This window comes from Piliocolobus tephrosceles, chromosome 7 (assembly GCF_002776525.5).
Source record: "Piliocolobus tephrosceles isolate RC106 chromosome 7, ASM277652v3, whole genome shotgun sequence".
NCBI classification, from domain to species: Eukaryota; Metazoa; Chordata; class Mammalia; order Primates; family Cercopithecidae; genus Piliocolobus; species Piliocolobus tephrosceles.
Genome location: NC_045440.1, coordinates 40352766 through 40377793, shown reverse-complemented (window position 1 = coordinate 40377793; position 25028 = coordinate 40352766). Strand labels below are relative to the sequence as shown.

General features: G+C 38.5%; 1 protein-coding gene across 5 annotated transcripts in view; it reads left to right on the top strand.

Annotated features, from left to right (window-relative positions):
* Positions 1-25028, top strand: part of KAT6A (lysine acetyltransferase 6A) — a 121575-nt gene that overhangs the window by 46419 nt on the left and 50128 nt on the right. For all 5 annotated transcript variants that reach the window (XM_023214475.1, XM_023214471.1, XM_023214474.3 and 2 more), the window contains exon 3: positions 20289-20397. In XM_023214475.1, coding sequence (XP_023070243.1) covers positions 20289-20397 — 109 coding nt within the window. The remainder of the gene's footprint in view (positions 1-20288; positions 20398-25028) is intronic.

Below are 25028 nucleotides of genomic sequence, written 5' to 3'. Positions count from 1 at the left end.
AGCATTACGTCACTATGTTCTCCACCCTTATCACACTGTCTTTTCTTTTGAGAGCTACTGTCCTCGGGTTTCAAACTTGTTAAACACTTAAGGCTTTATTTATACTGTTATGGAGGTAGTATTGAAGATGAAATATATTTAAGTCAGATACATTTTAATTTGATGCAATGTTAACTTAAAGTATGCTTTTGTATGTTTCTGAGCAACATTAGGGTAGTGTAGAGAATATCATCTTTTCAAAGGACTTTGAAGACAGAAAAGTACTGATTTTTTTTAAACACGAATATTTATAATGACTTTATAAGAATCAAAATCTGGAAGCAATTCACATGTTCCTCAAATGAGAAATGGACTGTGACCTAGTCATATAATGGAATGTTACTGGCAATGAAAAGGAACAAACTGTGACACAGCCATTAACATGAATGAATCTCAGGTGTAATCTGCTAAGCAAAAGAAGCTAGACTCACAAGGCTACTGACTGTATGATTCCATTTATATGTAGAAATAGTGACTTTTTTTTAGAGATGGAGTTTCACTTTTGTTGTCCCGGCTGGAGCAACAGCCCCGGCTGGAGTACAGTGGCATGATATTGACTCATTGCAACCTCTGCCTCTGCCTCCCAGGTTCAAGTGATTCTTCTGCCTCAGCCTCTAAGTAGCTGTGACTACAGGTGTGCGCCACCACACCCGGCTAATATTTTTGTATTTTTAATACGGGGTTTCACCATGTTGGCCAGGCTGCTCTCAAACTCCTGACCTCAGGTGATCTGCTCGCCTCGGCCTCCCAAAGTGCTGGCATTACAGATGTGAGTCACCGCACCCGGCTGAAGTAGTGATTTTTAACGTTGATCAGCATTGTGAATAGTCATTTCTAGAACAAATGATCTCATTTATTAGTCTATTGAATTAAAGAAGGTAATGTAGGATCTTGAAAGTTGGGGTTCTTATTTTCAAGATTTTTTATAAAATTGAGTAGACTGCAAAATATGTCAGTGGTTTTCGAGGGAAAAATTAGCTTTTCATTCTTTTTTTTTTTTTTTTGAGACGGAGTCTCGCTCTGTCACCCACACTGGAGTGCAGTGGCTGGATCCCGGCTTACTGCAAGCTCCACCTCCCGGGTTTACGCCCTTCTCCTGCCTCAGCCTCCCGAGTAGCTGGGACTACAGGCACCCACCACCTCGCCCGGCTAGTTTTTTTGTATTTTTTAGTAGAGACGGGGTTTCACTGTGTTAGCCAGGATGGTCTTGATCTCCTGACCTCGTGATCCGCCCGTCTTGGCCTAGCTTTTCATTCTTTGCAAAGTCTGGTGAGAGTGCTTGATCCATGTCTAAAAAAAGGACTTCGCCTATTAAAGCTTTATGTAGTTATTTAAAAAATAAGTGTGCTCCTACTTCTTTTTTTCCTGAATCCTTTAGGCTTATACAGTTTAGGAAAGCATTAATTTGAATTAGTTTATTCAGGCACCTTATCTATAATATTTTCATTATGTTTGTTACTTAGCATATGCTATCCTGTATTGTAATGTTAATGCACACATGTTAATTTTACAACTAGATCATAAGACCCAGCAGCAGGGAGCTAGTTTTATTATATATTTGTTTCTCTAGCACCTAACTAAATATCCTTATACACAATAATGGTCTGTGTAGGTAACATTAAAGATACGAATAGTATGAGATGATTTCCCTAGCTGACTACTAGTGTACTAAGGCTGTTATAACAGAATACCGTAGACTAAATGGCTTAAACAACAGAAATTTGTTTTCTCACAATTCTGGAAACTGGAAGTTGCAAATCAAGGCACCGGCAAGGTTATCCTCTCTCCATGTCTTGCAGATGGTCACCTTTTTGCTATGTCCTCACACAGGCTTTTCTCTGAGAGTACACTCCTGATTTCTCTTCCTCTTATAAGGATACCAGTCCTGTTGGATTAGTGCCCCATCTTTATGATATATTTAACCGTAATTACCTCTGTTAAAGGCCTTCTCTCCAAATAGAGTCACATTGAGGAATTAGGGCTTCACCATATGAATTTTTGCGGGTAGCAAAATTTAGCCTATAACACTGACCTCCTGAATATAGGTAGGTATGCCAAGTTGCTGAGATACTAAATAGAATACATATTGGATACTTCAGTAAAGAAAATAATATATAGGGAATTGATAAAGCAGATGCTGGAGAACTGAAATGCAAAATGGAAAATTGAAGTAACGCCGAGGTAATAACTTCCTGAATCAGCTACAACCCCATGGGCTGGAGGAACAAAAAAAAAAAAAAAAAAAGAGAGATGTGAATTATTAGAAGCTTGGAGCGGGGGCTCACGGAGCCAAGATTCAGACTTACAAGGAAGGCCCTTTGCCTGATTGCTTTCAAAGACTTGAGCAAGAGGCCCCACAAAGTTGAGTCTCAGATCTCTCAGAAAGATGCCTTGCCCTCCTGCTGTTGGGCTTTCTGGGAAGCATGGTAAGTCTAGTTCTGAGAGAGCTGAAAAGAAGCCAAAGACTGCAAACAACCAGTTCTCCTCGGAAAGGGCCAATGCTAGGGTTCCAGTGGCAGGATAGGAGATAGCAAGGAGCAAGTCCGTTCTTTTGTCAACTTTATGTTCTAGTCTTCCTCTAGTGTGTTCCTGGCTGGTGGAGCTGAATGGGAAGCCACCTGACAGGAGAAAGGAAGTGTGTAGAATCTGAGCCCCACATCATAAGGCCCAGTAGAGAAGAGTGAACTTGGACTTGAAACACAGCAGCTTTATAGCTGGTGCACATATTATTGGTGGGAGTACAGCCTCTCTGAAATTTACTTCGGCAGTATGGATCAAAAATCTTAGAAATGTGCATACCTTTTGGCCCAGTAATTCCAGTTCAAGGAATATGTCCTAAGGAAATAATCCAAAAAGTAGTAAAGATGTAAGTACAAAGCTGTTTGACTGCAGTATTGCATATAATAAAAAATTAGAAGTAATTTAAATGCTCATCAATATGGGATTGGTCAAATTACCGTATAGCATTTAGTGAAGTGTTACATAGCCTTAAGAAAGATGATAATTGATTTTAATTTGTTGATGTGGAAATAAAAATTTAACAAAAAAGCAGATTATACCCCATCCTGCTATGGAGTCGTCTGTGTGTATGTGTGGGTTTTGATTTTTGTTTTTGAGCAGAGTCTTGCACTTGTCACCCAGGCTGGAGTGCAGTGGTGCAGTCTTGGCTCACTGCAACCGCCATCCCCCAGGTTCAAGTGATACTCGTGCTTCAGCCTCCCAAGTAGCTGGGATTACAGGTACACACCACCACGCTCAGCTAATGTTTGTATTTTTAGAAGAGATGGGGTGTTGCCAGATTTGCCAGACTGATTGTTTTGTTTTGTTTTGTTTTAAATCTATGTAAAGAAAAAGCTGAAAACAATATACAAGAAAAGAGACAGTACAACATCAGGTTGAAGAATGCAAGCTCTGGAGCCAGACTGCCTGGATTTGTATCTGGGCTGTGCCACTTACATCTTTATGACTTGGGTAACCCACATTAATCTTTCTGGGGATGTTTCCTATCTGGAAAGTGGTGATGATCTTACCTTCCCCATAGGACAGTTGTGAGGTCTGAAGGTTTTAATACCTGTAAAGCATACAGAACAGTGCTTGTGATTAAGTTCTCAGTAGATGCTGGCTATTAAGAAGAGGAAGTGAAAGATTAGGAGAAAATTTTAGTCTTACCATTTTATTATCAAAATTTTAGTATGAATGTTACGATTTTATAATTAGGATAAATAGTAAAGCTTTTCTGTTAAAACTAAAAACAGTAAAGCAGACAAAGACGTACTAAGCATCTTTGTTTACATGTAGGAGACCTAGAACTCCAAGATGCTCTCTTTGTAGGTAACCAAGCATTTCCTGCTGCAGCCTAGATGTAGCTGACAACTGAGGCTTGTCTTTTGAAAAGCCCCTATTCTTTGTTGTAGGAGAGTTTCATTCTTCTCATGATCTGTACAGATCCCCAGGGACTTGATTGTTACACTCACTTCTGGCTAGGTTCCCAAGGCCTTCATCTAACTTTTGCCCTAGCTCCTTGGGTGTTTCTCTTCCCTCTGCACTGCACAGAATCAAACTTAAGCCCCATGCCTTTTAAAAAATTACTGAAAAATTACTCACTTTTTTTTTTTAGTGGGCTGCGAGTTTCAAGATTTTTATTGTAGCATAGAAAAAATTTAGAACGGAGTCTTACGGTTTTTTAAAAAGTCCCTTGACCACGTTGCCTCTAGGAACTTGTCACTAGTCACCACTTACTCTACATTTCAACCTCCTTCCACCTTTCTTGACCCTCTCAATGCCTTGTCTTAGTTTCTTAGGTAGAAAAGTTTTTGTCTTACTCAGTTACAGAGACACTAATGTGCTGTGTTAAAATAAGAGGTCTTATTACTAATGTTTTAGTTACATTTAGGAACCTGCTGTAGCTTCCACATTTTTGTCTGTCTTTTCCCCTTTCTTAATAATTCTCTGAGAGTGGAAAAAGGGAATAAAAGATTGATTTCTTTTTGCTGTGAATATTGCTATTCTTTGAGGAAGGCAACAGAGAACCTCTGGTCAGTATTTGTTTTACACTATATTATGTTAGTATCACTATTTACCAATAATAGAAACCCAGCATTTTCTACCTGTAAAGCCTCCTTCCTCCTTCTTCCTTCTCTCCTTCCTCTCCCTCCCTCACATTTTAGCTATAGATTGTTCACTTGAGCAACTGAGTTGAAAACTGCATAATGTATTTAGAGTTCAGAACTTGGAGTCAGAATATCTACCTGACTTTGAATGTTACTTTTGTCACTTTACTAGTCATGTGCACCCTTGACAGTGATTTTTTCTTTGTTGAAGGAGCATATAATCATTTTTGAAGATCCCTTTTAGTTCCAAACCTCATGATTCTGATAACAGAACCTTGCATTCTATCAGCTATGTATCAGTTATTATTCTTCCTAGGCCTTGAAGAAAATGATGCTATTTGCCGATTTGTTCAAGTGTTCTTAAACCTTTATTTGGCCGAAATAAATGCCTACAATGACAATCTTTTAAAAATTTAATGAACATGAAAGTATTGTTGAACATCTTGCTTCTTCTAAAACATCACCTTTTTTTTTCTTCTGTTTTATTTTTTGAGATAGAGTCTTGCTCTGTTGCCCAGTCTGGAGTGCAGTGGCGTGATCTTGGCTCACTGCAACCTCCACCTCCTGGGTTCGAGTGATTCTCCTGTCTCAGCCTCTTGAGTGGCTGGAATTACAGGCGCCTGCCACCACACCCCGCTAATTTTTGTATTTTTGGTAGAGATGAGGTTTCACTAGGTTGGGCAGACAGGTCTCAAAGTCCTGACCTCAGATGATCCACCTGCATCAGCCTCCCAAAGTGCTGGGATTACAGGCGTGAGCCACCGTGCCTGGCAACCATCACTTCTATATGTATTTTAGCATAGAAATATTCTTTTGCTAATGCTCTTATACTCAAGTACCACTAAATTATTTTTTAGGTGGGTAATATGCAGTATGGTAAATGTGTGTGTACAAAGACTTTAAAACTCTTAATGCAATTGTGTAAGTAAATACCATATATACAGAATTCCTTAGGCCACAGGAAATTTTAATTGCCTATTTCAGGAAGTTAAAATAGAACTAAAACTTGCCCTGAGTTAAGAAATAGCATCAGTCAGTTAACAAAAAATAAGCTTTGAAGGATAGATACAGTTTTGAAAAAGGTGTAGCATAAACTAGCACTTACTAGGTGTTTCTTACATTTGAATTACACAGCTATAACTTTATCTGATTTAATCTTCACATTAACTTGAAAGGCAGATATGTTGTATTTTAACACTAAAAAGGTTAAGTAACCTGCTCAAAGTGATGCCACAGTGGCAGAACCCAGTCTGTTTCTAAGTGCTGCTGAGCTGATTCTTGTAGGTAGAGATACAAATGACTTTGAGAGAAGGGGTGAAATACCCTGGAGAATGAGCATGAAGTATGATTTCTGAAGATGAATGAGTAGATTGGGAATAAAGGAGGATAGAGTGAGAAAGTTAGTTTAGTTTATAAAGAAGGGAATTGAATTCCAGCCTGTGGGAGTTGACAGTTGAGAAATATTCTGTAAGTTTTGAGCCAGGCAAATGACTGGATACAAATAGTATTTAAGGAGGATTAATCTGGTAGCAATATGCAGAAAAAGTCAAAGGAAAGGAAGAGTAGAGGGAGTTAGTCTGTGTAGGAGATTGCATATGGTGACATGACTGAGTCAGGAGAGAGGTATGTAAAAGAAACTAAAGTAGAAAGAAAAGGATCACAAAGGAAGGGAGAGGCAATAATAATTTTTAAGTATCATCCAGTATTTGGATGAATGAGGAAAATTATGTATCACTGACAAATAGAAAGTGGAGCTTTCAAATAACCACTAAACCTGTGAAAGGAAGATAACACTTTACAGTTTCTTAACTTCGAATTTAAATTCAGCAAATACAGATATTGTCATTTTTGATGTCACTTCTGATTAAGAAATAGAAGATTGTCATAGTATCTTAATAGATGATTGGTTTCTCATCTAAATTTCCAATAATCTACATATATAGTACAAGTGGAAATTGAAGTTGATCATTACTGATCTAATTATATCCTTAACTTTGACCAATAATCCTATTGATGTCTAATTGTAGAAGTCATTGAATGAACTCATCATAATAAAAATGAATTCAATTTAGTATCCCTATTAAAGTTTTGTAGTGGCTAATGGGTTATGTTGGAGTTGATTAAAATTATAGAAAGTTATAGACTATATGAATAATGCAAATTATAGGTCTTTTCCCAGGCCATTCATGGTTTTTTTTTTAATTATAAATCTTTTGCAAGTGTGTACTTTTGAGAACAGATTATCCTTAAAAATGTTTAATAAGCAATCATAGAGTACTTGATAGTATGTGGGATGCTGAAGAACTTGGATTAAAGTCCACCCAAATATAGTTTCCTTGAAGATATAGAATCTAGGAGGAAAGGCTTCTGAGTAAGTAATGATAAATGGAGCAAAGCATGGTTTTGTTGCATTTAAATTTCAACAAACGCTTACTTAGTACATACAGATTCACTTGAGGTGAATTAAGTGGTGATATCTGCTCACCTAGGATATCAATTTGGAAAAGGTGGCTAAAAATGGAATTCAAAACGGTCAGAAAGGATTTGATAGGCTATTATTAGTGAAAGAATGAAAAACTTGGTAAACTTAACATGGAGGGCTTGCCTGAGTGAAAGAGAACCATATGTTTTAGAATGTTCAGCTTGCTCCTTGCTCAAAGGGTCAGCACTTTCCAACAAAGGATGAGTTTTCTAAAGGGAATATGTGTGCTAGTTTGTTACTCTTATGATATTGGAAATAACTAATTTTGCAAAGATTCTCTTAAAAGGCTTACTTTTTTGGTGTGTGAGTGGAAAATATGAATGGTACTTAATTGGTTTCTAATTGTTTTGTGTAGATTTTGTCTTTTGAATTTAAGTGCTTTGAAAATGTGAATACAGCCTTTTCTTTGATTGACTCAAATTTTTATGTTATGTTAAAATGTCCACCAAGGAGTAACATTTACTAGACTTCTTATTGTATATTGGGTTATATTTTCACAACCTTGCAATACTCGTTTTCCTCATGCCCAGCCATTGAGCATCATTTTGGTTTCCTTCACTGTACCATGTCTGAGAATACTCCAATTTTCCACTCTTCTAAGCTTAAGACTTACTGCTCTTTATCCTTCAGGTATTTATATAGTAGAGTGCTTGTCAGTAGATGTTTATCAACTTATAGATAATGTCTCTGCTGAAAATTATTTGTCTCAAGTTCTGTGAAACAAATACCCACTGAAGAAAGTTAATTTCAGGTTAAATTTACTTTACTTGATTATAACTGTGGGAGAAGAAAGGGGTGGGATAAAGTGCCAGGGAGCCACTAGAAGACTGGAGCGGCAGTGTAGGTTGTAGTTGTAGAGGGATAGATTTGAGAGAAGTTTATAGTGGTTTATGCTCAGAGTAACCTGGATGGATAAGATATATGGTGAAAGAACTTTTTGTTTGAGACTGAAAAGTGTTTGATTGTTAGGTTTAATTCTTAGACTGACTTCACAAGAAAATTGTTAAGACATAAAGGTGAGGGCCGGGCGCAGTGGCTGAAGCCTGTAATCCCAGCACTTTGGGAGGCCGAGACGGGCGGATCACGAGGTCAGCAGATCGAGATCATCCTGGCTAACACGGTGAAACCCTGTCTCTACTAAAAACTAGCCGGGCGAGGAGGCGGGCGCCTGTAGTCCCACTACTCGGGAGGCTGAGGCAGGAGAATGGCGTGAGCTCGGGAGGTGGAGCTTGCAGTGAGCCGAGATGGCGCCACTGCACTCCAGCCTGGGCGACAGAGCGAGACTCCGTCTCAAAAAAAGAAAAAGACATAAAGGTGAGTTGCTTTTATGCAATTGGATTAAAAGATAACTAACTTGCATGTAGGTACAGTGAAAATAAAATGGCTAACATTTAAATTCAGTAGCCAAATATAATTGTTATTAGTAACTTTTTTTTTCATTTTTGATGGGCCACAATTATATACAATTATATTTCTAATTCTGTTTACTGCATACAAGATTTAACATATTCCTAGGATTCTACAGGAATGGTTAAAAATACAGGTTTCAAGATGAGAACAAATTATAGTAGTTGCATTTCATTGCATGAGTTTTGACCTATTAAATCATCTGATTTGTGAAAATATGAAAAATTTATACTAATTGGTTTTTTCCATGTTTTATTATGGTAAAATTTATATAAAAAATTTACCATTTTAACTATTTTTTAAGTGTATGATTCAGTGGCATTAAGTACGTTCACACTGTCGTGATACCATTACCACCATCCATTTCTTTCCCATTCATTCAGAACTTTTCCATCATCTCAAATAGACTCTGTATCCATTAAACAATAACTTCCCGTTCTCCACTTGTGGCCTTTGATAACCTGTTTTATTTTCTGTCTCTATGAATTTGCCTATTCTAGGTACCTCATATAAATGGAATCATATAATATGTGTCCTTTTGTGGTACACTACTAGATTTTAAAGAAATGAGTTGCAATAATTATAGTTAAACATAAGTTTTGTGTATGTTTTAGTCTGTTTTCTGCTACTGTAACAGAATGCCACATACTGGGTAATTTATAAAGTAAAGATGTTTATTTGGTTCATAGTTTTGGAGACTGAGAAGTCCAAGATCAAGGGGCCACATCTCTCTGTGAGGGCCTTCTTGCAGTGCCATAACATGGCATAAGGGCAGAAGATAGAAGTGAGCATATGAGACAGGAAAAGGGGGCCAAATTCCAACGATAACTAGCCTACTCCCCTGATAACAGCATTAATCTGGTGATGAGGACGGAGCCCTCATGGCCCAATTATCTTCCGAAAGCCCCCACCCACTTCTTAACACCGGACTTGGAGGGGACATTGAAACCATAGATATTTTATAGATGTTTTGTGTTTAAGTCTATGGAAGGATGTGCTCATTATTCCTTTTTGTTGCTTAGTGCATGTTTGAGTGTTACGAGTATTACATGAATTATATATGTACTTCTGCCATACTCTTTTAATTGGCTGTGCCAGTGTGTCTGAGTAATTTCCAGTGGCTGTAAAACTTGAGAAATTTTGTAGCTTTTAGAAACCGCATACCTGTATTGCCTGATTGCTTATGAAGTGATCTCTTAGAGGTTTCCAAAGTCAGGAGTTTGAGTTTACAAGTGCAGTTTTTTCCCATGAAAATTTCGGTGGTGACAAATTATGGAATTTATCATTCAGTTCAGTCTTAAAAGAACTAGAACTAATTACATATAATAAAACAGGTTCTTGACTGTTCTTTTTGTCAGTGTTTAAGAACAGAGACAAAATAAAATTAGATTTGAGTTCCTCAGAATATACTAGAAAATATAGATAATTACAGGTTTATGGCCTTTAAGAAAATTAAAGACGGTATTGGGGGAAAGAAATGAAAATTGGAACCAGTCGTGGTGGCTCACCCCTGTAATCCCAGCACTCTGGGAAGCCAAGGTGGGTGGATCACCTGCGGTTAAGAGTTCGAGACCAACCTGACCAACATAGTGAAACCCCCTCTCAACTAAAGATACAAAATTAGCTGGGTGTGGTGGCGCATGCTTGTAATCCCAGCTACTTGAGAGGCTGAGGCAGGAGAATCGCTTGAACCCAGGAGGCAGAGGTTGCAGTGAGCCGAGATCGCCTCACTGCACTCCAACCTGGGCAAGAATAGCAAAACTCTGTCTCAAAAAAAAAAAGAAAAGAAATGAAAATTGGACTTTAAGATGAGAATATCTCAGATATATCTGTATATCTAGAAAATGTCATTAAGATACTCTAAATGGTTATGATTAAAAATTCTTTCATGGTATAAACTTTAACAGAGAACATTGGGCAAAATTTTTACTGTTCCTGTTTTTAAAAGTTATTTCCAAAAGTTGAAGTCAGAATGCCTGCTTGTTACGGAATCATCCACCCTGTATTTGCCTCAATACTGCCATCTGGTGATTATTATAGCGATCTCAACATGGTGCTTAAGAAGATGTAGGGCAACCAATGACACAAGGTACACAATCTTGGTACCCTCTGCCACAAGTCTCCCTCTGCTTTTGAGTTGCTGTGGCAGAAATCTTACTTAGTTATGGCCATGAAATCACTTTGTGAGATTGCTTTGTAACCAGTAGACCTTTTCTGTACTGCTGTGATTATTACTGCAGTGCACATGGCTTTTTATCAGGTTCATACCAACTCATTGTTCTTTCTATGTAAGGTACTCTTATTTTATCTAGTTCTACAAAGTAATTCAATTAATTATTCAGCAATACTTTTTGAGTGACTGCTATATACTAGGCATTGTTTTTGTTTTTATTTTTATTTTATTTTATTTTTTTTGAGATGGAGTCTCGCTCTTGTTGACCAGGCTAGAGTGCAGTGGCACGATCTTGGCTCACTGCAACCTCCTCCTCCTGGGTCCAAGCGATTCTCCTGCCTCAGCCTCCTGAATAGCTGGATTACAGGCGCCCGCCACCATGCCCGGCTAATTTTTGTATTTTTAGTAGAGATGGGATTTCAGCATGTTGGCCAGGCTGCTCTCGAACTCCTGACCTCGGGATGCACCTGCCTCAGCCTCCCAAAGTGCTGAGATTACAGGCATGAGCCACTGCGCCCGGCTTAGGCATTGTATTTAGTAGTAGGAATACGGTCCTAAAAAACAGATGAAATTCAGAGCCTTCATGGAAGTTTCATTTAGTTAAGAATAAGATATACATACACACATGTTAATTAGTGAAAAGGATTAAGGGGAAAAAAAACAAAGCAGGGAAGGAACTTGTAAATTATTGGGGTTGGTGGGTTGCTTTTAAATGCTAGATGGGGTGTTCAAAAAAAGCCTTACTGAGAAGGTGACTTCCTGAGTAGAGATCTGAAAGATCTAGGGACGAACATTCTAGATATAGAAGGAAAGCAGATGCAAAGGCCCTGTGCCTGTAACTGCTGCCTTGAAAACCTAAGCAAGGAAGCTGGAGTGGAGTGTAGAGGGAGAGAGCAATAGACGATGAGGTCAGGGAGGCAACTGAGGGAGAAAACAGGGGAGTACAGATCACACGGGACCTTGTAGTTCATGCGGCATTTAATCTGAGATGGAAGCAATTGGACTGGAGAGTTTGGGGCAGCTGAATGACATGCTTTGATTTACCTTTTAACAGATTCACTGTGGCTGCTGTGGTTAATGGTGTGTAAAGTCATTTGGTACAACCTTTTTTCTTTTATTAGTTGTAGGAACAGGTTTACTTTATATAGATCATGGGAACAATAAAGTATAAGAAGCTTGGATAGGTCTGAGAGAAACATATGGCATATTTTCTGTCTCTGCACAGATTTTTAAAAATTGTATTCACTGATTATCAGTAGTTTTTGTCTTTGTGATACAGAGCAATTGAAATCAGCTTGTAGACTTTTACTTGGAAAATACTATGACTATCTCTTCTCTTTTTCCTATAACCACCTTAGTGCATTTCAGATTCAAATCTTACGGTGAACCCAATATAGTTTTAGCCCTACCTTACTGGGTTTCATGCTCATTAATAGTTTGGGAATGAGAGTGATCTGGAGTTACAATTTTTAAGTGCTTCTAACAGTATAGTTTGGCATACTGTAAAACAAATCATGGTGTACTGATTAGCAGTACTATTTGACCAACAAATTAAAGAAAACTGATAGACTGTGTCTTAACCTAGATGATTTATTTAAACCATTTGTTGCTGTAGCTCATCAGCTGAAATGATTAAACCCACAAGGTACTGTTACTCTTTCCCAAATTGCACTTAAAAAACAAACTGAAATTATCACTTAGTTAAAAATGTCATGATCGTTGTCAGTAATAGTATTTCTCTGTGGATTCACTTTGGTTTGGCAGCTGAAAAGTTTATTATTTTTATGCTTGGCCAAAGAATATGCATCTTCAATGGGGAGCATGCCATGTGTGACTGAAAACTGTTTTTATACAGCTTGGCTCTGTTCGGAATAACGCCTTTATTTGGCTTAACAAATTGCTTTTCAGCTTTATTTTCACACTGTAAATATCAATATTGTGTAAACTTAAGTTGTCATTATTGGGACTAATCAGCAAATTGTTTTGTGTCATGAGTAAGCAAGGTCTAAGACTGAGATTATTTGATAAGTGCTAGAATAATTTGGTTAAACTGTCTACCCAGCTCTAAGTAACAACACAGCCAGTTTGTCTGAATCACTGCGCCTCCACCCTTCATTTTCATGAGTAGGTTTGAATGGCTGAAGCTAATTTGGTTTGGGGTAGACAACGTCTAGTAATGTGAAACTGGTCATATGTAAAAGAAGTATTAACAGTAGTGATATTACAGGGAACATATGGGAACATAGGGGTACAATTTTGCTAGGGGTTTCTTAGTTATGATTTTGAATACTTTTTTTTTTTTTTTTTGCAGTTAGAAACTTTACTGTCTTGTTCTGGATGATAAAGACAAATGTTTGAAGACACAGATTACTCCATAGTCTTAACTTTCTAAGACTGTTTCCTATGCTGAAGAAGAAAACAAATTATTGTCTTCCAGACTTTCTCCTTTTTTTCCCCTTTTATGTTTGCTCTGTTAAGTAGTAATAAAATGATCTAATCTGTCCCTGAGAAGTGTAGCAGATTGGCCAGGTACTTTGCTATACTTAAATATGTTAATTTTGGTAATTTAGTTTGAGTTGTGATACTGTTCTCAGTCTTCCCTCTAGTCCCTGTCCTAAAGTAGGCTTTTCTTCAGTGATTGCTCTAAACCCAACTTTGTTCCTTTTTAAATCCAGACTACTGAAATGATATAATGTGCTTCATATGTGAACGTAGTACTGTGACCCACCGTTCATAGGTCGCTACATTGAATTGTGTACATATCCCTCAAGCAGAACGACTTTTCCATACTCTCACCCCTGTTTTATAAAGGATGATGTAGTGGAGAGAGGCCCAATAAGAAGAGTTGACACATTCTTTGATCTTCACTGCCTCTAAGGATGATCGTTGCTCCCTATGGACAAATTTTTCTGATACGAAGTTCTTTCCATCTGTTAATACCATTATCTTGGCTTTAGAGGCAGAGACTGTTATTTACCAATATTCTTTTCTTTAACTGTCTTTGCAAAACTTTCTTATCTTGGGAACTGTCATCGTTTTCACTGATAAAGACATGTATATGATTCTTCTAAAATCATGCCTTCCCAGCTTCTTGACTTCCAGATTCCATTATGTTCATTCTTGCTTTCTTCAGTACTGACCCAGAATGCAAGCTCCATGAGACATGGGCTGTGTCTGCCTCATTATACCACTGCGCCCTCAGTGTCTAGGAGTGCTTATTATTAAAGAATTCATACGGCCAGGTGTGGTGGCTCAAGCCTGTAATCCCTGCACTTTGGGAGGCCGAGACGGGTGGATCACGAGATCAGGAGATCGAGACCATCCTGGCTAACACAGTGAAACCCTGTCTCTACTAAAAATACAAAAAATTAGCTGGGCGTGGTGGCGGGCGCCTGTAGTCCCAGCTACTCAGGAGGCTGAGGCAGTAGAATGGCGTGAACCCGGGAGGCGGAGCTTGCAGTGAGCTGAGACCGCGCCACTGCACTCCAGCCTGGGCGACAGAGCAAGACTCCGTCTCAAAAAAAAAAAAAAAAAAAAAAAAAAGATTTCATGCACGTTTGCCATTTGGGGTTTCCTTCATTAGCCAGAACCTTATACTTAAGATTGAAGCTGCAAACTCTAGCTTGCCTAGGTCCCAGCTACTCAGGTAGCTGGAGGCAGGAGGATTGCTTGAGTCCAGGAGTTCACGTCTGCATTGAGTCATGATCGTGCCTCTGAATAGCCACTGCACTCCAGCATGGGCCTATGTTCCACAAAACATAGACCCTGTCCACAAAACAAACAGACAAACAAATGAAACAAAAAATGAATAAAAGAAATCACAAACGTGAAAGCTTCTCTGCTGATATAATCTTCAATCCTCCTTTTCCAATTCTTTCACCTCCTATTGAACCTTTGTAGTTTTATCCTGATTCTTACAGTACTTTAACTCATTACACTTCCAGCTTGTCAGCTCCCTTCTTCTTATGATAGTTATGATAGTCAGCCTCTACTTTGTGATCTGCAATTTGAGAAATGTCTGCATTTGCACTCGAGGGCCGCTTACCCTGTGGCTTATCCCTCTCTAGCTCTCTGTTTTTGTCAGTTCAAGGCTTCAGAAGTGTTTAAAATGTTGTATAACCATTTTGATGGGATCCAGTATAAATGAATTCTTTCAAATCGTAGCTTCATGTTTAGAGCTGATGGACAGTTTTATTTTCTGTCACCAGTTGCTTCCCCCTTCCACACAGAGTTTTTGAGACCTTTTCAGCTCCCTGTAAAGGCCCAAACCATCAACTTTTCTTATAGCAAGCAATGTTGCCTTTTGTTTTAGTGGAAATAATGGAGGCCATTTTGCAGGGGCTTCCTCAACTTTTTTCTCATGTATTTTCAGTTTATTCTCTTTCTTAATGCATACTTCTCTGATTCTATCTTGACTGAAGGATGTGTGTCTGCTTTCTGTTTTGATAGGGGGAGTTTTTGTTATCTGTGTTTTTGAACCCACTCAATCTTTCCTCTCAGTTTTCTTGGTCAATTATTACTTTTTCATGTTCTTTCTAGCCAATCCCTGCCCCACATTTACCAGGTGATTTTATTTCCTATTTTCCAGAAATAATGGAGGCTGTCAGAAATGGCCATCCCCCCATCCCTCCTACAAACAATGTATCTCTATTAAAGCCAGTATCTTTACCTATGCTTTACAATTCATCTTCTTTTTAAAATCAGAACAGTAATCTAATAGGTCCAATCTCTTACTACATTTGTCTTCTGTTCTACATTTAAATAGGTTTAGGCTTTCCCATCTTGAACACCTGGAATACATTAAAACCTATTGCAGTTTCTTTTTAGCTACCTTTTATCTGTCCCTTCATGGCAGTTTTTTTGTCCTGTGACTTTAGTTCTTATTCTGTCACTGAAAAGGGCTCTCTCACAATGATGCCTTCAACTATTTCTCGGTTGCAGAATCTAGTAGATATCTTTTTTTTTTTTTTGACAAGAGTCTCGCTGTGTTGCCAGGCTGGAGTGCAGTGGCATGATCATGGCTCACCGCAGCCTTGACTTTCTGGGCTCAAGCGATCCTCCTACCTCACCCTCTCTAGTAGCTGGGACTACAGGTGCTTACCACCGTACCTGGCTAATTGTATTTTTTGAAGAGATGGGGTTTTGCTTGTTGTCCAGGTTCCAGTAGATACTTTATCTTTCCAAAATTGATTATTGATTACTCTCTACTTGTTGAAGTTCTTGTGTCATTGCTTCTTTTGCTTCTGTTTTCTCTTAGATTGGTCCTTTGTGGTCTCCTTTTTTTTTCCTCAGGTGTTCGTGAATGTTGGTATGCTTCTCTCAGACTTTATCCCATTTCTATACTCCCCTCTCCTTACTTTCTACCCTTTTCTACCCACTCCACGTTCTTACTGAGTACTGTCAGTTATCACCTGCATGTTGATATCTTTTCAGTCTATCTTTAGCCTGTTTTCTAAGTTCCAAACTTTAATATCCAAATCACTATTGGTATTTCTTGAAGAATATTCCAAGGTACCATGGTCCTAGACAATATTTTTTTATTAATTTAAATTTAACTCTCTAATTAAAATATATATACAGAAAATGCACAGATTTTAAGTGTACACCTTAATTACACATAATTAACATCTATGAAACCACCATCCAGGTCTTGAAAGAGAACATTACCAGCACCTCAGAAATCTGTTTACAATTCACTACTGCTTCCTTCCTTTTCAAAGGTAACCACTTTCCTGACATAACAATGTAGAACTATATTTGAACGTTACATTAAAAAATTGTACAAGATGTATTCTTTTATCTGTTCTTTCAGTGTGGTTTATGATATTCATGTTGTTGGCAGCATTTGTTTATTTTTATTACTGTTTAACATTCTACTGTATGAACACAGCACAATTTATCTGTTTAGCCACTTAATTATTTGGGTAATTTTTGTTTGAATAAAATATTATGAATAATGCTGCTCTGAACATTTTGGTGTATGTTTTATGAATATGTACTTCAGTTGTGTGTACAGCTAAGAGTGGAAGTGCTGGATCATGTAGTATGCACATGTTCAATTTTAGTAGATAATGTCAACATTTTCAAATTAGTCTTGTTAATTTATATTTATATTCCTGTCAGCAGTGTATGTTGCTGTTCCACTTTTTTTTTTGAGACAGAATCTCATCCTGGCGCCCAGTCTGGAGTGCAGTGGCACAATTTTGACTCACTGCAACCTCTGCCTCCCGAGTTCAAATGATTCTTCTGCCTCAGCATCCCGACTAGCTGGGATTACAGATGCCTACCACCACGCCCAGCTAATTTTTTGTGTGTTTTCAGTAGAGACGGGGTTTCACCACGTTGGCCAGGCTGGTCTTGAACTCTTGACCTTGTTATCTGCCCACCTTGGCCTGCCAAAGCACTGGGATTACAGATGTGAGCCACCGCACCTGGCTGTGGTTCCACTTTTTAATCAACCCTCAGTATTACCAGTCTTCATAATGTTAGCCATTCTCGAGAGTCTATTTTCTTGATGACTAATGAGGTTGAATATCTTTCCTTATGTTTGTTGGCCTTTCATGTGTTATTCATGTATTTTCTGTGGGAAAGTACCTGTGGAAGTTTTTGCCATCTGTGTTGAACTGTCCGCCTCTTCCTTACTGCAGTGTAAAAGTTCTTTATCTATACTGGATATGGGCCATTTGTTGGTTAAATTTGTTTTTCATGTCTTACATTCTGTGGCTTGCCTTTTCATTTTCTTAGTGCTATCTTCCCAGTCTCTTGTCTTCCTTACTATGCTTCCCTCCCCAAAGCAATTAGCCATCAAGTCCTGACAATTTTATCTTTTAATATCTTTTATCTTCTTTTCTGCAATTCTTTGCTCAGCACCTTAATACAGTCCTTCTTTGCTCATGGCCTGGATTATAGATCACATCCCTTGCAATCAATTTTTGACTGCTTATAGAATGACTTTTCTAAAATTTAAATCTTGGCCGTGCTGTTCCTCTGCCTAAAATCTCCCAGTTGTACCTTAGAGGCTACAGAATAAAGCTTAAATCTCATGACTTCTTAGGCCTTCTTTAGAGTCCCCCCCACCCCACCAAATTTTTACTGCTGAATAAAGTCTTTCTTGACCTACTTCCCCAGTTCTTTTTTCATACTCCTTTTTGAGGAAAGGATGTGGTAGTCTTAATTATGATTAAGCCATAGTTACTAAGACAATTAGCCGTTCATCTCTCAGTCTCTTGGCTGAGCACTACTGTTAGCTTGTTTGTGTTGGATGTTTTGATACTGGTGTTCCACCCAACTCTCTCAATCTGTTTGCTTTTCTGGCTTATTCTCTGCCAGCCACTTAATTATTGGTGTTCTCACCTTAGCTCTCTTCTTCATACCTTTCTCCATGAGAAAACTTATCAATTCTGATGACTCTATGCCATTTTGTATGTATATGTATATGACTTCTGGATTTTTAAATTCAGACCAGTCTCTGTCTTAAAATTCAGATCTCCCTGTATTATATTGTAAGCGGGTATTGCTACATGAATGTTAACGTATTTTATTTTTTGTTTTGTTTTGTTTTATTTTATTTTATTTTATATTTTAGTTTAGTTTATATTTTTCCAAAATGGAGTTTTGCTCTTGTCACCCAGACTGGAGTGCAGTGGTCCGATCTCAGCTCACTACAACCTCCACCTCCCAGGTTTAAGCAATTCTTCTGCCTCAGCCTCCCAAGTAGTTGGGATTACAGGCGCACATCACCATACCCGACTAATTTTTGTATTTTTAGTAGAGGTAGTTTCACCATGTTGGCCAACTGGTCTTGAACTCCTGACTTCAGGTGGTCTGCTCGCCTTGGCCTCCCAAAGTGCTGGGATTACAGGTGTGAGCCACTGCGCCCGGCTATATAAGCATTTTAAAGCTCAGTAAGCCCCAAACTAAGCTCACATTCCACTCCCAAACTCGATTCTGTATTTTCTACCTTTTTGTACACCTTTTTGAACCTGGTGGGGCTGCCTGTTAAATACTTCTGGAAAAACTGAAGTCAAAGGGTACTTCTGTGAAAGTACCTCCTTCCCCACTTTCCTCCTCTGTTTTCCATTACTATAGTTCTATCATAGTACCTACAAACATTTTATTGTACTTTCTCTGTTCTCCCCAGTAGACTAAAAGCATCTCGATACTTTGTCCTTGGGGAAGCAAGCAAATGAATGAATGAACGAACGAACAAATGAATGCATGCATGCATCTTGAGGGCTTTCCATTGCCATCCTGCACAGTGCCTAGCATAAACAGTTGAGAGGTGACTGAGGGTACCTCCAGCTAAACACATTTAAAATGGAACTCATCAGTTTCCTCCAAATTGCTTTCCTCCAAACTTTCTGCTTTAAAATAACTTGCTGTGCACAGTTGATAGCGTCACCATCTTTTCAATCCGCTTAGTCATATTTAACTCACTTTCTTTTTCTGCTACTCTCACAACTGGTTTTAAGCCCATTGCTGTTTCTCTATTTCATTTCCTTAGCTTTGGTTCAAGTTCTCATCTTGTCTTCACCAGATCATTGTAACCACTGTTTAAATGTTTTACCTATCTTTGGAGTTTTCCCTATTCGTCTTTGATATTGCTACAACACTTATTTTTCTCCAAGTGATTATCTCTTGGTTCTGTAAACTTGCCTATAGGATCAAATCCAATTTAAAAAAAAAATTTTTTTTTTGTTTTAAAGCTGTATTTGGGTATAATCGATATATAAAAAATGCAAATATTTAATGTATACATTTTAATGAGTTTGAGAATCCAACTTCTTTACCTTCGGTGGCAGTCTTCACGAACTTATCTAGCTTCTTTTATTTTTTTTCTCTCCCTTATGGCAGAAACTATATGCTTTAAGCATTGGCATTACCAGACTGCACACCTAAGTCTGTTCTGTTTATACTACCTCTATTGCCTTCTGTCCATCACTCTTAGGAGGAACATAGATTAAACAAACCACTCTTAACACTTGTTAGCAATTGTCCTTGGACAAGTGTCTAAAGATCCCGTAACATAGTACTGGTGCTTAATACATGTTGTTTTCCCCTTTCATCCTTTCCCTTCCTCCACATCACTGTTGGAATTTCTCTTTTGTACTGCTAGAAAACACTTACTGTTTCTCTCTTATAGCACTTAATGTCTTCTGCCGAGGAGTCACTGTGTCTGTGTTTACTTGTATATGTCTTACTGCTCTTCTACTAGATCACATGCTTTTTCGAGGCTTACACTGTGTCTTCTTGAACTTATTCCAGTTGAATTTTTCAGTCTTAAGGGTTTGCTTTTTAAAATCCACACTGTATCCTTTAGGTTCTAAGTGATGAACCTGACTGGGATAGGGTTTTTTGGAGTAAAAAGTTTCTGAATGGTCATCACAAGGACCAGTTGTAAAGGCCCAGCCAGAGCAGGCTTTGTAAAAACTCACCTACTTAGTTGGAATTTAGGAGAGTAATAACAACTGTCCTAAACTTATACTCTGGTAGGAGTTTAAAACTATAATTTTGATGTCTTTATAGTAATACTAAATAAAAGTATTAGTACTGGAATGAATTGTGTTTTTCTTCACAGCCGGTTGCTGAACCAATCCCCATCTGTAGTTTCTGTCTTGGTACAAAAGAACAAAACCGAGAAAAGAAGCCAGAGGAACTCATCTCCTGTGCCGACTGTGGCAACAGTGGTATGTGATTTCCTTCTTTTTTTCTTCTAAAATGTGTTATGAAGGCAAGCAGAAAGTATGTTGACTTGAGTTTGTGTCCTTAATCCTTATGAAATTAATACAGTCATACATCTTTTAATTATGGAGGATACGTTCTGAGAAACATGTCCTTAGGTATTTTAATCATCATGTGAACGTCATCGAGTGTTCTGACACAAACCAAGAGGGATGGCCTACTACACATCTGGGTTATATGGTGTAGTCCGTTGCTCAAAGGCTCAAAGCTGTACAGCACTGACTATTGTAGGCAGTTGTAACACTGGCGAATATATGTGTATCTAAACATATCTAAATATAGAAAAGGTACTGTAAAATTACAGTAGTATGACCTTATGGGACTACAGTCATATGTGGTCTGGTGTTGTTTGTTTATTTGTTTTTGAGACAGAGTCTTCCTCTGTCACCCAGGCTGGAGTGTGGTGGCGCGATCTTGTTCACTGCAACCTCTGCCTCCTGAGTTCAAGCAATTTTCCTGCCCCAACCTCCCAAGTAGGTGGGATTACAGGCGCCTGCCACCACGCCCGGCTAGGTTGGTCTCAAACTCCTCACCTCAGGTGATCTGCCTGCCTTGGCCTCCCGAAGTGCTGGGATTACAGATGTGAGCCACCACGCCTGGCCATATGTGGGCTGTATTTGATTGAAATGTTATTGTGTGGTGCATGACTGTATTTTAATTTGATTATGGTTGTAGGTAATTGAGATGAGCTTCTGCACTAGGGAGGGATTTGAATATGTAGCTGAAATGTGTAATTCAGTTAGTTTAAATCAGGTCTTAGTTTTTTTTTTTATATAAAACACTTTCTGTGGGGTTATTTTTTTCCTGTTGGTCTTTACATTTCAGTATTTAACATCTGCTTAAATCACAGCAATCAGTTTGAAGTTATTGCTGGTTTCTTTAATAATCACTACTTAGTCTTTCTTGATTTATGCCTCAGGCTTGATGAATTGAACCAGGATGATAACAGATTTGTTTTTCTTGATGGAAACTTACATATGTCACATTGGGAAATAGTGTTGATACTACAGTCTAGCGAGCAATGTGAAATTCTAGGCCCTAAGAAAGATTTTGCAGAATCTTCTAATTTGCCAGTTCCAGAGATATTCTTGCTCTATATTTCAAGAACTCACAAGATTGGTTGGGCATGGTGGCTCACGCCTGTAATCCCAGCACTTTGGGATGCTGAGGCGGGCAGATCACGAGGTCAAGAGATCGAGACCATCCTGGCCAACATGGTGAAACACCATCACTACTAAAAGTACAAAAATTAGCCAGGTGTGGTGGTGTGCACCTGTAGTCCCAGCTGCTCGGGAGGCTGAGGCAGGAGAACTGCTTGAACCCAGTAGTCAGAGGTTGCAGTGAACTGAGATGGCATCACTGTACTCCAGCCTGGCGACAGAGCGAGACTCTGTCTCAAAAAAAACAAAACAAAGCAAACTCACAAGACCTTACAGGAAGGCTTTATCAAACCAGCATTATCTTTGACCATTGGCTTAATTTTCAGTGTTTTACAGTGATAACAACCATGATTTAGCTCAGAAAACAGAAACCACACTAGATACTTCAAGAGGAAGGAAGGTAAATATTGGAATTAGGTGTTAGTGAAATCGTTGTCAGGGCTGAAGAGGCAAGCTGGAGGTTAGACTTTAAGGACTGACTCTGGGTGCACTGCAGAACTGACCCATCTGAGGAGTCACTGTGTCTGCCTCTATGTGGAAGAGGTGGAAGCAGGAGGGAGTCCACTGCACAACAGTTGCACTCTGTAGTTGGTGCTGAAGTGCTAAGTTTGGCCATCATTACAGTAGCTCTGGATATCCACGAGGGAGAAGCGTGGATACAGTTGTTTCCATGACTTTGCTTCTCATTAGAAAATAGTACTAGGAGGAGGATGATCTTTGCTTTGTTTTGGCCTTTCAAATATCCCTGGAGAACACATCCACTTGTCAGAACTTAGAGCCTAGCTTCAAAGGAGTCTAAGAAGTACGATGTTTTAGTTTTTCAGTTTTTATGCATAGTAGAAGGTGAGACTAGATCTTGAGTGCTAGGTAATCATATTCAGCATGCTATCACAAACCAAAATGAACCCTGGATGGATTTCATAGTTAAATATAAACCATAAATCATAAAAGATTAGATAAAAATATAATGGCATGCCATACAGTGCAGTGATTTTCAAATCCCCCAATTAAAACCCAAATATATAAAACAGAATGAGTTGTTCTAGGTGGGGTGGGATTGAAATGGAGGAGAAGGGAGTGTTGTGTTTGCAGCCCTACCTTCTAAGTAGCATTATATTTGAGGTGGTCTCTGTCTCTCTAAGCTAAGGATGAGTGTAATTTGAAAACTATTACTGTAGTGGTAACGTGCCTTTTTTGAAACAGAGTCTCACCCAGGCTGGAGTGCAGTGGTGCAATCTCGGCTCACTGCAAGTTCTGCCTCCCCGGTTCACGCCATTCTCCTGCCTCACCCTCCGGAGTAGCTGGGATTACAGGTGCCCGCCACCACGCCCAGCTAATTTTTTGTGTTTTTAGTAGAAACGGGGTTTCACTGTGTTAGCCAGGATGGTCTCGATCTCCTGACCTCGTAATCTTCCCACCTTGACCTCCCAAAGTGTTAGGATTACAGGCATGAACTACTGCGCCCGGCCCCCATAGCGGTAACTTTTTAAAAAACTGTAGAACAGTTAACTACTAGTTATCTGTTGCTGCAGAAATAAATTACTCTAAATCTTAACAGCTTAAAGCAACAAAACATTTTTTACTTCATACTGTTTCTGTGGGTCAGGAATTCGGGAGTTGCTTTATCTGGATAGTTTTTGACTTGGTATCTTTCATGAGATTGCTGCCAAGATTTTAACTGGTGCTGCAGTCATCTGAAGGCTTCCATGATGGCTCATTTACGTGGCTGGCAAGTTGCTGCTGCCACGGGTCTGTCAACAAGAAGCTTCAGTTCCATGCCATGTGGACATCTTCACAGGGCTGCATGCATGTCTGCAATGTGGCAGCTGGCCTCCCCTGATCGGCATCTGAGAGAGAGTGAGGTGGAATCTGCAGTGTGTTTTATAACCTGGCCTTAGAGTCACTCTGTATTATTTCAGCAATATCTTCTTGGTTATGCAGATCAACCCAGTTCATTATGGGAGGGAACTGTGAGAGTATGACTAGCAGGAGGCAAGAATGCCTAGGGAGCAGCTTGAAAACTGGCTGTCACAGTAGCCAAAGAAGAACAGCATGGGCATAGCTGGATATATGAACACTGATACTTTGTAAATTAACAAGTAACATACCTAAAATAGAAAGAGCAAGAATAATTTGGGGGAAAATAACTGCTTTAAATATGGCAAAGGGCCAAAATCTATGTAAGTATAAAGAACATGTTTACATTTCTAAGCATAAAGTCCAAAGAGCAGAGCCTGTGAACTGGCAATTTATAGGAAAGAAAACTAGTAGTTGAGCCTATGAAAAGTGTTTTACTCAAGTAATAGGAGGAACACATACCACAGTAGCAGTGAAGTATCATTGTATAGCATTTATAATAATCACAATCGAAAGATAACAGACCTAGAGCTCATGTAATTGTGCTAAAACACTTGTTCTTTTGCTGGTGGCACTGTATATCATAGTTTTTGGAAAATGTTTTGGCAGTGCATATCAAGCAATAAAAATGTTTAATTCATTTGACTCATCAATTCCACTTTCAGGAATTCATTCTAAGGGATTAAAAGAAGTAAAGGATCTGTGAACATGAAATAATTTATTTTAGTGTTCCGTAGTCTCAGTAGTATTTAACAATAGGGAAATGGTTATGCAGGTTATAGTGTATCAGTCAGTGGAATATGATCAGTTTAAGGAATATAAAGTTTACTTAAATAAAAATTTAAAACAAAATAAAACAAAAACTGTAAATATGCTAAAATTACAGTCATGCAGAGCTTTCAGCTAGTTTAAACAGGAAAGTCTAACATAAAAATGGCCATTATTCTAGGATGATAGGACTATGGGTGAAATTTTCACACCTTTTGGATTTTCCTTCAGTGTTAGTGATATTTTGATAATAAACTTGCTATCTCATAAAAGAGAAAATCCTTTAGGAATAGAAAAGAGAAGAGAAGATGATTTAACAAGCCCTTTCTCTCACCAAAGAAAAATAAGCACAACCAACTTTTAGAGGAGAGCGACAGTCTTTTCAGAGTTGAGGGGAAATTGACTACCTTTAATTTTTGAGAATCAGACTGATAACTAACTCTTGAAAGAGGAAGCATTTTTTTTCTCTTGCTATTCATTCTGAGCACAGTAGAAATACTGCTTTTGGTTTTAGTTTTAGCTTGCATGCCTTAAATTGTGAGCCGATAACTCACTTTAAGTGATAGGATTTTTATTATATGCAGGAATCCCCCTTATTCTTGGAGGTTTCAAGACCCGCAGTGGATGCCTGAAACCTTGGATAAAACCGAACTCTGTGTATATGGTGCATTGTTTTTCCCTGTGCATGTGCATACATACATGCGATAAAGTTTAATTTATAAATTAGGCACAGTAAGAAGTTAAGAATAATAGATAACAAACTAGAACAATTATAACAACATGCCAGCATT